This window comes from Psammomys obesus, unplaced genomic scaffold, assembly GCF_907164565.1.
Source record: "Psammomys obesus unplaced genomic scaffold, mPsaObe1.curated_primary_1811, whole genome shotgun sequence".
NCBI lineage: Eukaryota > Metazoa > Chordata > Mammalia > Rodentia > Muridae > Psammomys > Psammomys obesus.
In genome coordinates this window covers 2,846,918-2,859,786 of record NW_026590699.1, presented here as the reverse complement: position 1 = coordinate 2,859,786, position 12,869 = coordinate 2,846,918, and the positions used below count along the sequence as shown (strand labels likewise).

At 44.1% G+C, this 12,869-nt stretch overlaps 1 protein-coding gene across 1 annotated transcript in view; it reads right to left on the bottom strand.

The window, feature by feature from the left end:
- Positions 1-12,869, bottom strand: part of Csmd1 (CUB and Sushi multiple domains 1) — a 1,555,059-nt gene that overhangs the window by 167,653 nt on the left and 1,374,537 nt on the right. Inside the window, exons 34-36 of the mRNA XM_055608400.1 lie at positions 6,032-6,235; positions 5,084-5,208; positions 3,586-3,682 (exon numbers count right to left, since the gene is read on the bottom strand). Of these exons, the coding sequence (XP_055464375.1) occupies positions 3,586-3,682; positions 5,084-5,208; positions 6,032-6,235 (426 nt within the window). The remainder of the gene's footprint in view (positions 1-3,585; positions 3,683-5,083; positions 5,209-6,031; positions 6,236-12,869) is intronic.

Genomic DNA, 12,869 nt, shown 5'->3' with positions numbered 1-12,869 from the left:
TTATTATTATTATTATTATTATTATTATTATTATTATTATTATTATTCCAAGAATGTGCTTTGTGTTCATCATCCTTCTGCATGTATCAGTTAGGATCTATGGCATGGGGGAGTTTGCATTCATCTCATTAGAGCTGTGAAATTCACACAACTGATTTCACCCATTGTTACAAAATGGCTAATGACATGTCGTGTATGTATGTATATTAGATAATACCAGTATTTCACTCTGTATATGTTACGTACGTTATGTATAATATGCTCTAGATGCAGTCCTACTCTCTCAGCCTTGCAGTCAATAATCCTCCTAGAAAGGTCCTTCCTTTTAGGCAGTGACCATTAATGCTTCCTAATGCTGCGACCCTTCATGTTGTGCTGACCACCGACTATAACATTATTTCATTGCTACTTCTTAACTGTATTTTGCCAGACCCTCCAAAAGAGTTTGACCCACACATCAAGAACGGCTGCCTTAAGGGGAGGATGGAGTATAGTATGGTGATGGTTTGTGTGGTCATAAGACTGCATTCCGGTTTGTGTACTAGGTGCATTTACTGCTATTGAGCTGTTACTGTTCAACTCCCCTCTCAAGATGGAGGGAGGGAATGCAGAACACACATGCACATGCACGTACACACACACACACACACACGTACCCATACATAGACAGAGATATATACACACAGGGACACACACGCACAAACACATGCACAGCCCCACACGGCTTACACACACCGACCCCTCACTCACACACACACACTTTTTAAAATATTTTTAATTAATTACACTGTATTTACTTTGTATCTCCCTCCCACCTCCCCTCCCACCCCTCCCTTCCTCCCCCCTTCTCCACTCATGCCCCTCCCCAAGTCCACTGATAGGGGAGGACTTCTTTTCCTTCCTTCTGATCCTCGTCTATCAGGTCTCCTCAGGAGTGGCTGCATTGTCTTCCTCTGTGGCCTGGTAAGGCTGTTCCCCCCTCAGGGAGAGGTGAAGGCTTAATTATATGTATATTAAACTTATTTTGTCCTGTTCCCTTTTTTCTCCCTCTTTCAATGTCCAGCTCATTTGCCTTTCTGAATGAAGATTGAGCATCTTACCCAGGATCCTCCTTGCTTAGCTTCCTGAAGTGTACAGATTTTAGCATGACTATCCTATATTATATGTTTAGTATCCACTTATAAGTGAGTATATAAGTGTGTCTTTCTGCTTCTGGGATACCTCACTCAGGATGATCTTTTCTATATACCACCATTTGCCTGCAGCTCAGCATCCAAGAGGGTTCCCCAATAATAGAACCAGGGACCATCTCTGACATGAACTCATGGGCTGGCTCTTGGATCACTTCCACCTGAGAGGGGAGCAGCCTTGCTAGGCCATGAGGGAAGACAAAGAAGCCAGTCCAGATGAGACCTAATAGGCTAGTATCAGATGGAAGGGGAAGAGGACCTTCCCCATCATTGGACTGGGGGAGGGACAAAGGAGAAGAAGGAGGGAAGGTGGGCTTGGGAAAGGATGGAGGAGGGGGCTACAGCTGGGATACAAAGTGAATAAACCATAATTAGTAATATAAAAAAGTAATAAAAAACCTTATCAACACCTACATTGCTGAGTCAAAACCAGCACACCATGTCCCTCTGTCCTTCAGCCTTTCAGTGATGTAGCTGTGTTCTCCAAAGTGGAGAAGACCTATCCTCTCACCCTTGGTGCATTTGTGAACTCTGCTCCTAACCTTGCAATTTTACTGGGTACTTCAGTTCACAGACTTAAAATTGCCAACACCCTTGCTGGCCTCTTGCTTGGGCCCTAATGTGTAAAGAGCCTGAAGCAAATTTACAAGATGGCGCCGGCATCCGGTGTGTGAGATCGTAAACAACTGCCTATGCGCATGCGCTAAAGCTGAATTCGAGCCTGGGATTGGCTCACTTAGTGATGTAAGATGGCCTGATGGGCTGCATCCAATCAGGAACCAACACGTCACCATTTAGGGTATAAAAGGAGTGCCATTTGGGGGCTCTAGGTCTTCCTCTCATTACTGCTGAATAAACGCTTGCTGCAGAAGAATCCTGGTGTCCGTGTGCGTTCTTGCTGGTGAGACGACCACGCGGGCTACACTAATGGTATCACCAGCAACAAAAAGAAAGAAAGAAAGAAAGAAAGAAAGAAAGAAAGAAAGAAGGAAGGAAGGAAGGAAGGAAGGAAGGAAGGAAGGAAGGAAGGAAGGAAGGAAAGAAAGAAAGAAAGAAAGAAAGAAAGAAAGAATAAGAGAGAGAGAGATAAAGAAAGAGAAACACCCTAAAACCATGAAAATGGGTAGGAGAAAGAAAACTGTCCCAGTATAAAGTTTCTAAATATATTGCACCCTGAAAAAATGAACTCAGAAAGGTAGGTTCTACTCCCTTTGAAACTCTCAGTGTTTGTAGTATCACAGGAGACTAAGGACAGACCCCACTGCCAGAGTAAAACTCCTGCCTTTTAAGTTTGGTCAGAGCCAAGCAATTGAGCCCTCAAGAAGATTCCAGGCTTCTGGCGGCCTGTGTGGAGACATTGCAGGCCTGGACCACTGTGTGCCTGGCTGTTTTCTCTGTCAGACATGGGGGCTCATGCTCTATGATGTGTATGCAGAGAGGAAACAAAGATGGTGAGAAAGGTATAAATAGAAGCTCTAAGTGATTAACCAGGAAATGTCAAGAGCAAAATCATGATAAACCTGAAATATCCAGCCTCAATGAGAACACAGGGGAGGAAAGACAGACAGGCTCTGTCTAGCCTGTTCAAGGAGGATGGGATGAGAAGAGTTGATGCCTCAGTGGTAATGATCTGAACTCCACACAGTCACTCCACTCATCAGATGCCCAGCCAGATGTAGCTTGTTGCTTTCACATTAATTAGTAGAGAATAAAAATTGGTAAAAATTTCCAGTGATGATTATTAAACTAAGGTAAATATGGCACTGGGGACATGGCTTGAAAGGTAAAGTGCTTGCCATGTATGCATAAGGACCTGTGTTCAGTCTCTGGTCTAGATCCCACGTGAAAAGCCACTGTGGCTGTGCCCAGCTATAAGCCCAGCGCTGGGAAGGTGCTATTACAGCATTATCTAAGAGTTCACCGGTGGCCAGGACGGCTGAACTACAAGTGGCCCAGTTATTTTTACAAGAGGGATATCCTGATGCAAACCTAGAGATCTGGTCCATTAAAATCCTTATTTACATTTTAGAAAAGAATATAAGCTGAGTCTCATCGAGGACCTCAGGGGTGCTTCATGTTTAGATAACCAATATATCCCCCTGTCTCAAATGCTTCAGCCAGCCTGGATCAGAAGATATTGTAATCAACATCAAGTATATAAGAACTCTCATGTGATATTTATCGTGACATACTAGGCTCCTTCAGATGGCCTCCTGCATGGGACCCCATTACCACCTCTCTCTCACCCATCGTTTCACACTTGGACCTTCCTCACTAGCAGATATTATGGGAATGAATTGCTGTGAGCACTGTCCACAGACTGTTTTCTGTTTTACGTTTGGCTTTGGTTCTGATTCAAAAGCAGAGAAAAAGGGGAGCCCAGTTGTCACCCTACCTGAGAAGCTGCCCAGTCTTGGGGCCGTCGTGTCTCCTCCATCATGTATCTCCAGGGAGTCCCAGTTCTGCTCTGTAGCGAAACTGATCACTTGAATCTACCGAGTCACAAAGCATGGTTACTGTGTTTTATATTAGTCAAACTAATGTAAACAATATATATATATCATATGTATCCAATATCCATATTGGAAGGGGGTGTCAACGGAAGTAAAATGGTCCAGTGGGGGACAAATGTGATCAAATATATTATATACATATATAAAATTGTCAAAGAAATGATAAACTGTTTAGCAAGAAACTAATGTATAACAGGAAAATGTAAACAAATAACACTTCTTATAGCTGCTATCCTAAAAATCAATTTTTGGGCTGGAGAGATGGCCCAGTGGTTATGAACATTTACTGATCTGCCAGAGGACCTGCATTTTATTCCCAGCACCCATGACAGGTGGCACAGAAGCTTTTTCAGTTCAAGCTCCAGGGCTGCCCTGCTCTCTTCTGGTCTCCTCAGGTACTGAACCCACATGTACCACTCAATTAAAAACAGTCAAAATGAAGCTTTAAGTGGTAGCTCAGTAACCAATTGGCTTCCCATAGTGAGGGGAACAGGGACTATTTCTGACAGGAACTCAATGACTGGCTCTTTGGCCTCCCCACCCCCCAAGGGAGGAGCAGTCCTGTTAGGCCACAGAGGAGAGCTTTGCAGCCAGTCCTGAAGATACCTGAGAAAACAGGATCAGATGAATGGGGAGGAGGTCCCCCTATCAGTGGACTTAGAAAGGGGCACGGTGGAGATGAGAGAGGAAGGGTGGAGATGAGGGAGGGAGCGAGGGTGGGAGGGAGGGAGGGAGGGAGGGATTGGGAGGGAATGATGGAGGGGGATACAGCTGGGATATAGAGTTAATAAAATGTAACTAATAATAAAAACATTTTTAAAAAAAGAAAAAAAACAAAATGAAATCCATCTCCATATGATTTTCAAAAAAAATAAGTAAATAAAATCTTTTTTTTGCAAATATTGAAAATGATTAGAAACATTTTATAGAATCACGCAGAAAATAGAAACAAAATTCCACGTGTATATCCATGATAGGAGAGTAAGAGGGAATACAGTGGGGGAAGGAAGGGGCAGGGAGAAGAAGTGAGGAGCAGGAAGAAGGAGGGCAGTGGAGCAAGGGAATGGATGAGGGCAGAGGATATGTGAAAAAGCCAGAGTGAGATTCATTATGGAGAATCCAAACTCAAGATAATGCAAAGAAAACAAATAAATTAACTTTTTTAAAAAAATCTTTGAATAAATAAGAGAAAAAAGAATAAGTGAAGAAGGAGAGAGGAAGAGAAAGAAGAAAGACAGGGAAATGAAGGGAGGGAAGAAGGAAGAGAAAGAAGATGAGAAGAAGGAAAAAAGAGAGGAGGGGAGTGAGTGATGGAAGAATGAGGGAAAGTAAAGCTGGGGCCCGCTGACCTGCTGCACAGGCCCTGGGCAGAGGTCCTACCTGGATCCCGGAGCCCTCTGTTACTATGATCTTCCACACACAGTTCAAGTTGTTGCCATAGGGCTCAGGGTAGCCTGGGGACAAAATTGTCCCTCTTCTCTGGGTGAAATTGCCACTGCATGGAACTAAAAGAGAGAACTGTGTTAACCAAAAGCCAAGTGACATTAAAGGGACTCCAAGTCTTGTTTTCCTTGGCTGTGATCAGACAGGGAAATGATTCTTGCTATTGTAAGTAGCATTTTTAGCCAAGGTAAACCTCAATCTCTTTGTTTTCTCATGTACAACATGAGCGGTTGATAGTCATCATGTAACTGAGTTCTAAGTTTTGAGTCTATAAATAAATCTTTTCTAGGTCTTTTAAGAAGGGGCTGTCTACAACAAAGGTGTCACTGAAGTGAGTTCTGTTTAGAATCATTTTTCTACTTTAATGTAAGTGTGTGTGTAGAGTGTGCCCTTGTGTCTACAGACATGAAACTCTGGGTCCTACTGATGAGCAATCCAGGAAGAAGAAGAGCTACTTAAAATGCACAGATAAATTCAGGAGATAATTATCCTTGTGCTGAAAGTTCCTTTGAAAAAAATGTAGCAAATAACAGCTAACAATGCCACTGTTATCCCCACCACTGTTCAAACACAAATGTATTAAAAGGGCATCACACATAGAATGCCTTAACCCATCATCTGAATGTGTGTCCCACAGACTGAAATTATGTGTTTTCATAACTTCAGAGTTGACAGCAGATTTACTGAGAACCAGGAAGGAAAACATGTTTTATACATATAAAGCTCGTGTCTCAGGAAACATTAACTTTTAAGAATGGTGCTATTGGGCTATTGGCATAGCTAACTGAGCTTCATATAGGTGAAGGGCAAGATAACTCCATGAAGACTGACAGAAGAACTCTAACCCAGAGACGAGGTTCCAATGCTGTCCTGGGCCCCACTTACCTACACAGCTTGGAATGGTGTCATTCCACTGGGCCAGCGCGTTCGGCACAGACTGGCAGCGGATGGCTGTGGAACCTTGCAGCAGGTAACCCGGGTTACATTCAAATCGAATGATGGAGCCTGCAGAGAACTCAGAACCAATCCTCCTCCCATATCTGGGTTCTGGGACAGAGCTGCATTGCGTGTCACTGGTGCGTGGGACAGCTGGGGGAAAAGGGACACAGATAGCCACCATGTCAGAGGGGAGTGTAACAGGAGGTGGTAAAGAGGTGATGAAAGTGGTTGTGAAGGGGAGGGGAGGAGATACAGGGTAGACACAATACCTGTAACCTTTGCCAGGGGCAATTCTGTGTCTATATTTCCAGCTATGATGTCCCTAGAGACCACCACAGGGGTCTCATTCTAATGGCAGTTGGATAGGAGGAAAATTAGTGCCTGTGCTGGCTCATTAGTATTCAAACAGTTCAAATTAATTAAAAACTAAAGGATTGTGCTGGCAGTTAGAAGGCACTGACTACAACTTTTACTCTAACTCATCAACACTAGAGTCTAGTGGGACAAGCGCTCTGTAAAGGACTTATTTAGATGAGGCCCTTGTGATAAATTATGCAATTAAAAAATAGGTCCTGCCACATGGCTCATCACTCCAGTTCTAGATATTTATCCTGATGAGCTAAATTTGGGGTCTAATAAGAATATTATAGCCAATATATGAAAACAAACTAGGTACCCATTCTAGTGTAGCTTCTGATGCTTTGATAGAACACTCTGACTAAAAGCAACTTGTGGAAGAAAGCTAAGACAGCTTTCTTATACAGCCCAGGACCACTAGCCTAGGATGGTGTTTATAATAGGCTGGCCCCTTCTGCATTTACTAATAATCAAGACAGTTCCCCCACAGACATGACCACGAGCTCATGTGATCTAGGCAAGTCCTCAGCTGAGACTCTCTTGTCAAATGACTGTGAACTGTGTTAGGTTGTTGAATAAAACTAATCAGGGTAGTGTCCATCAGAAGATGACTGCATTAAAAAGTGTGTGAGCTTTGAATTCATACTAGGGAATTTTATTAAGCCATACAAATGAAGGCTTTGGTATTTGTGGTGCCATGGCTGCGCTGGGTGAGATGAGCTGGTCTTGGCAGGAAACAGATTTTGCTGTTCCACTTACATGGAGAATCCAAGACAGTTGAACTCCCTGGACCAGAGAATAGGATGGTGGCTGCCAGGGACTGGTGAGGGGAAGCAGGTGGTTGCTAGGCTTTTCATTGTGTGGATGAAGGAAGTTGTGTAGATGTGCTATAAGATGCTGGGCCCACAGTTAGCAATATTCTACCACACAGTTAACAACTTGTTAAGAACATATAGTTCAGGTCACCACAATGAGAAAGGCAACACTCTACAGTTATAATGTAGGCCCCAGGAATTAGGCTTCCTCAGGAATACTCCTTGCTTGGGCTGTAGATGAGCATTTGCAAAAGCAGATTTAGGCCCGAAGGAAGAAGTCATCTCCCAGGAGAGAGGCTAGGCTGTGTGCATGCACGTACTTCCTAGTTTGTGTTCTTTCCTGTAAAGCACAGCTCAGCTGTGGGCAATTTAAAGCAGTGAGGAATTTCTTTCTCCACAACTGGTGAAAATATATGAACAAATTTGTTTCCATTCTTCTCTGCATTAGGCTGTTTTCTTTTAGTGAGTGCCAAGTTGGGGCCAAGCATTATGGCCAGTAGCTCAGATAACACTAAAGAAAATAATAAGTTAATATGATCATGGGGGGGGGGGAGGGAGGTTCATGCTGCAGCCAGAGATCTAACCAGACACACAGAGCAGGGGAAACTCATGAAAGTTTGATAGTGGAGGATGGAAAAAAAGGTAGTGAGGACACTTAGACTAGACACAGAAGACGTGAAAATCCCAAACCCCACTTTGTTCCCAGGGCAGGTTATACCCTGAGGGACAGGGACAGCTCTCTCTGATAGGGTTTGTGGAAAACTGTATCCATATTAATCAGCCATTCAGTACTTAGAGAGATGGACAGTTATGAAAGGCATCATTAATCCTCCTCACCATGTGCTTGGGAAACAGAGGAGGAAGTGGGAAGGCAGGTAGATGACGTACCAAGGGACCACATGGAGTAGAATATCCCAGCAGGAATGAACAACCACATGAGGAAGAAGAGCCATAGAGTCAGCGACTTTGTGCTGAGAGGCAGCTCGCCCTTTTGTACTGACCAGGAGTGACATCGCAGACAGCTGTGTACATGCATTGTGACAGGCAGCATAGATAGCATCATGTGAGCCATGGAAAGATCAATGACACCATCGAATGAGTGGGGCCTCTTCCCTATGCTGGTGTTTGTTCCACTCTGATCCTTCTATCTCCTACATAAAAATGAAAATGCTCAAGGGTGTAGTGGCCCTGAGAGAAGCACAGTCAAAGCAGTCACACTGACACAGCCCTACACAGTCAAGTGTCTTCACCTGTCACCCTTGCTCTCTCTCTGCGGAGACTCTCTTGGGTCCCCATGGTAGGTGGATTTCCTTGTCATAGGAAGTAAATGCTAGGTTTATGACATGTTGAGGCTCTTTTGGTCCTTAGGTAGTGGATGTAGGGCAGGACTCTACAGTTGTCAGCTTTCACAGCAATTATATAAATGAGTAGCACTGTATGCATATTAATTCTAAAGAGCATTTCATGGAGTTGGTAGCTTGAAAAGCAAAGGGAAGACTGAGGTAGCCATTCCATTGGACCTGAGATGTTCACATGTGTAAAAGTCATACTGGCTCACTATTCTTGTTGTTTTCAGCAGACACCTCCTGTTTTGCTTGGTTAAGCCTCTGTTTTGCTCAGTTAAACCTCCTGTTTTGCTTGGTTAAGTTTCCTGTTTTGTTTGGATATGTTTACTTGGAAACCTATATAAGTGGTTTACTCTATAATAAAGATGGCGCCTTGATCAGAGCACTGTCTTGGTGTCACTTCTTCGTGTTCTCTGTCTCTTTTAAGTCCCAGACCCTTGTGCAGGCGGTTACCATTGGTCGTGGTCATGGGCGACTACAGAAGACAGATAAAATGGAAGCTGGGGTCAGTACTCCACGGACTATGGAAACATTAAGAATGGTGGGTTCTGCTATAAAACTCTTCTCCCATCAGGACCTCTTATATCTGCTCATCCAGGCCTTTCAAGCAGAATGCAGGAGTTATTTTCTCTTGTCACTAGTCTTTGCCTCTTAGACAGTATTTGTACCATCATGAAACAAATTTGAAAGTATCTGAGGAAGAAGTGAGAAGCAAATAGGGTCAGCTGTGAGGCAGGTGTGGGAAGCAGGAAATGTCTCACACCAGACCACTGTGCTGAGCTGGAGACTGAATGCTCCTCTGGGTTTGGGAGGGTCTTACAGAGACAAGAGTGGGCAAAACTCATGTTGAATAAGTAGGAGAGCACAAGAGATCCACCAGTCTGCCTCTGCTGTAGACAATCAAAAAGGCATATGTGTGCCCTTCTATTGTGCCCTGTTAGAGAAGGTAAACCACAACGGAAGGACATATAGGCAAGCATCTTATTTCCTTTAGTGATCAAGGGGCAGTCTTTCTCTGCTGGGAGTTGAGGATTCTGACCTGACAAGCTGGCGATACTAGGGAAAGTAGTAAACACTGGTGTATTAAATGCAGTATTATCATAAATGTTCTCAGTGAAAAAACAAAAACAAAACTACATTTTGTAAGCTCTTCACGCAAAATGTGAGTTCAAAGTCAACTAGGCTTTAGGCTGATAGCATCTCAGTAAAGCAGCAACAAGAAGAAAAGTCTGTGGGTAGGCAGGGCTTCATGCAATGAGACTTTGGTTTCCATTATTCCAGCCCAAGCTCAGAGGAAACCATGCCTCCACTTGGAGCTCTGATTATTTTTCAAGAGTTTTTTTTTTTTTTTTCCTCAATGAACTGTGTTAACATATGCAAAAGAGTCTTAAGACTGGATAGTAAGTTGGCTAGGCCAGGGTACTGTTCAGCTGTGGCTGGGGTTAGGGTGCTGACCAGATATTGCTGAGGAAGAATGCTTTGTCTGCTGTAGTTGGGAAAGGCTGTATGTTCATGAGTGGGGTCTAGAGCAGGTCATATGAGGCTAGTTGGTGGCCCAAAGCCATGCTCAAGGAGACAGAGCGGAGGTTATTTCCCAGCTGTGTGCTGTGAAGAGCCAGAGAAACATGGCTTTTTCTCTCACAAAAGTAGACAGTGAATTCTGCCAGCTTGCTGATCTTGGTGAGAGTGGGTTATCTGAAGGTGGCTGAAGGAGGCATTGGACTACAGGTTGAAATGGCCAAGCATGGATCGAACATAATTCAAAACAGAATACTTGGGGACTGGAGAGATAGCTCAGCAGTTAAGAACAGAAGACATGGGTGTGATTCCCAGCACCCACATGGCAACTCACAACTTTCTGAAATTCCAGTCCCAGGGGACCCAATTCTGGATTTCAAGGGCACTGCACGCAGAGATACACAGGTATGTAAGCAGCCAAAATACCCATATACATAAAATAAAAACTGGGGTGAAAAAACAACTGAAAAATAAGCACCAAACAGCATGCTGGTGAGAAACTACGGCCCTGAGTTTAACTGGGATGTGATAAGTCACACGTAGCAGACAACAGGCAAAGGAGCAGAGAGAGGTGCAGGCAAGATCTCCTTCCCTGATGCAGTTAAGTCTTTGTTTTAATTTTATTTCTGTTGCTGTGATAAAGACACCTTGAGCAAAAGTGACATAGGGAAGGAAAGGCTTTATTTAGTTTATAATGCCTGGTTATTGAGGGGATGCCACAGGGTGAGAACATGAGACAGCCAGCCACACAACCTCCATAGTCGAGAACAGAGAGGAAACAAATCACCTGTGCTGCTTGCACACCTGCCTGCCTTTTTGATAGCTTTCCTGTTTTTTTAGTTTTATAATTTATTCACTTTATATCCTGATGGTAGCCCCCTCCCTAGTCTCCTCCCACAGCTACCTCTCCTTCCTCTTTCCCTCTTTCCCCTCCCTTAGTCTTCAGAAAGAGGGAGCTCTCTTTTCCTAGTATCTGACCCTAGCCTATCAATTCCCACCAGGACTGGCTGCATTCAATTCCTCTGTGGCCTAGCAAGGCCACTTTGCCAGGGGGAAGTAATCTAAGAGGCAGCCACTGAGTCTATGTCAGAGACAGACCTTGCTCTTCTTACTTGGGAACACACATGGAGACTGAGATGCCCATGGGCTACATAGGAGCAGGAGATCTAGGTCATCTTCATGGATGGTCCTTGGTTGGTGCATCAGTCTCTGCAGGCCCCCCCTCATCCCATATTTGTTGACTTTGTTGGTCTCCTTATAGAGCTCCTGTCCCCTCTGGGACCTTCTATATCCCAACTCTTCCCTAAGACTCCCTGTACTCTGTCCAAAGTTTGCCTGTGAGTCTCAGCATCTGTTTTTATCCCCTGCTGGGTAGAGTCTTTCAGAGGACATCTATGGTCGGCTCTCATCCTGTTCCCTCTCTTCCACTGCTTCCAGTGTCTATTGTATTTGCCTTTCTCAGTGAGAATAAAAGATCTTCTGGAGGTATCTCCTTCCCTGATCTCAAGCTGTACTACAGAACAACAGTAAGAAAAACTGCAGGGTACTGGCATAGAACCAGATTGGTGGATCAACAGACTAGAATCAAAGACCCAGAAATGAACCCACACACCTATGGATACTTGATTTTTGACAAAGGAAGTAAATCCACACAATGGAACAAAGACAGCATCTTCAACAAATGGTGCTGGTCTTCCAACTGGATGTCTACATGTAGAAAATGCAAATAGATCTATATTTATCACCCCGATTTCTTCACTTTTATACCCTCTGCTCCTCCAGTGGACTCCGTCTTAAAGCATCTTTTAGCAGTCAAGACAATCTGCCATAGAAGTGCCTCCAGACCAGTCAGATCTAGGGTGATGCTCAAGGAGGTGCTCTTTCCAGTTGATTCTAGGCTGTACACATTGACAGCACAAGTAGCTGTCAGTCTGCATTTCTGCAGAGGCTTGGAAGATGATGGCACGTTTGTTCTCAGAGTCCCCACATTCTCACCAGTCATAGTGGGCTCTGAGGGGAGGGAGCTACCCAGGGCGGCTTTCCTCAGCTTTCCACACCAGAGGCCCAGGCACACTTCTGCACTCCATCTTGCTGCATATGGCTTTCTCTGGCATCTCAGACATTCTTCATAAAGGCCAGTCTGCCTGCTAACAGGGGTTAAGCCTCCTCCAACCTCAGAGCACAGAGTCACCGAGCAATCCCAAGCTTTAATAATTCAGGGATGAGTGAAGCTGTCGCCAGTGCAAGAAAGTGCAAGTCAGAACATCTGTATACAACAGAGTTCAAACAGTGCCTCGCTTCCATGAAACTATCTTTTCAAAAACCAACGCTCAATTGCACTACCCCTCTGGGTTTGAAGGTATTTTTTTTCCTCTTTTGGCCTTTGAAGAGTTTATGAACTGGATTCACAAGCCTCTTTCTTTACCTCCCAGGGATTTATCGTTGATAAAAGACTCATTTTTGCATAAACTCACTAGCAGAGAACAGGAAAGGTATAGTATAAATATGTCAGATGTATTATTGTACAAGGAAAACTGGTTTCTTCTGTAAATGTTTGCTCTCTAGTTTTCTGTAATTTCACATATTTTAATGATAATGTCTAACTTTTTACAAGGAAACTAATTTTCAGGACTGAGAGACAGCTTAGACAGAGAAGTGTTTGCCACACAAGCGTGAGTCAGTGAGCTGGAGTGAGGCTGGGGATGGAGCAGTGCCTCCGTGATCCCAGGTCTGGGTTTGTGGGGACAG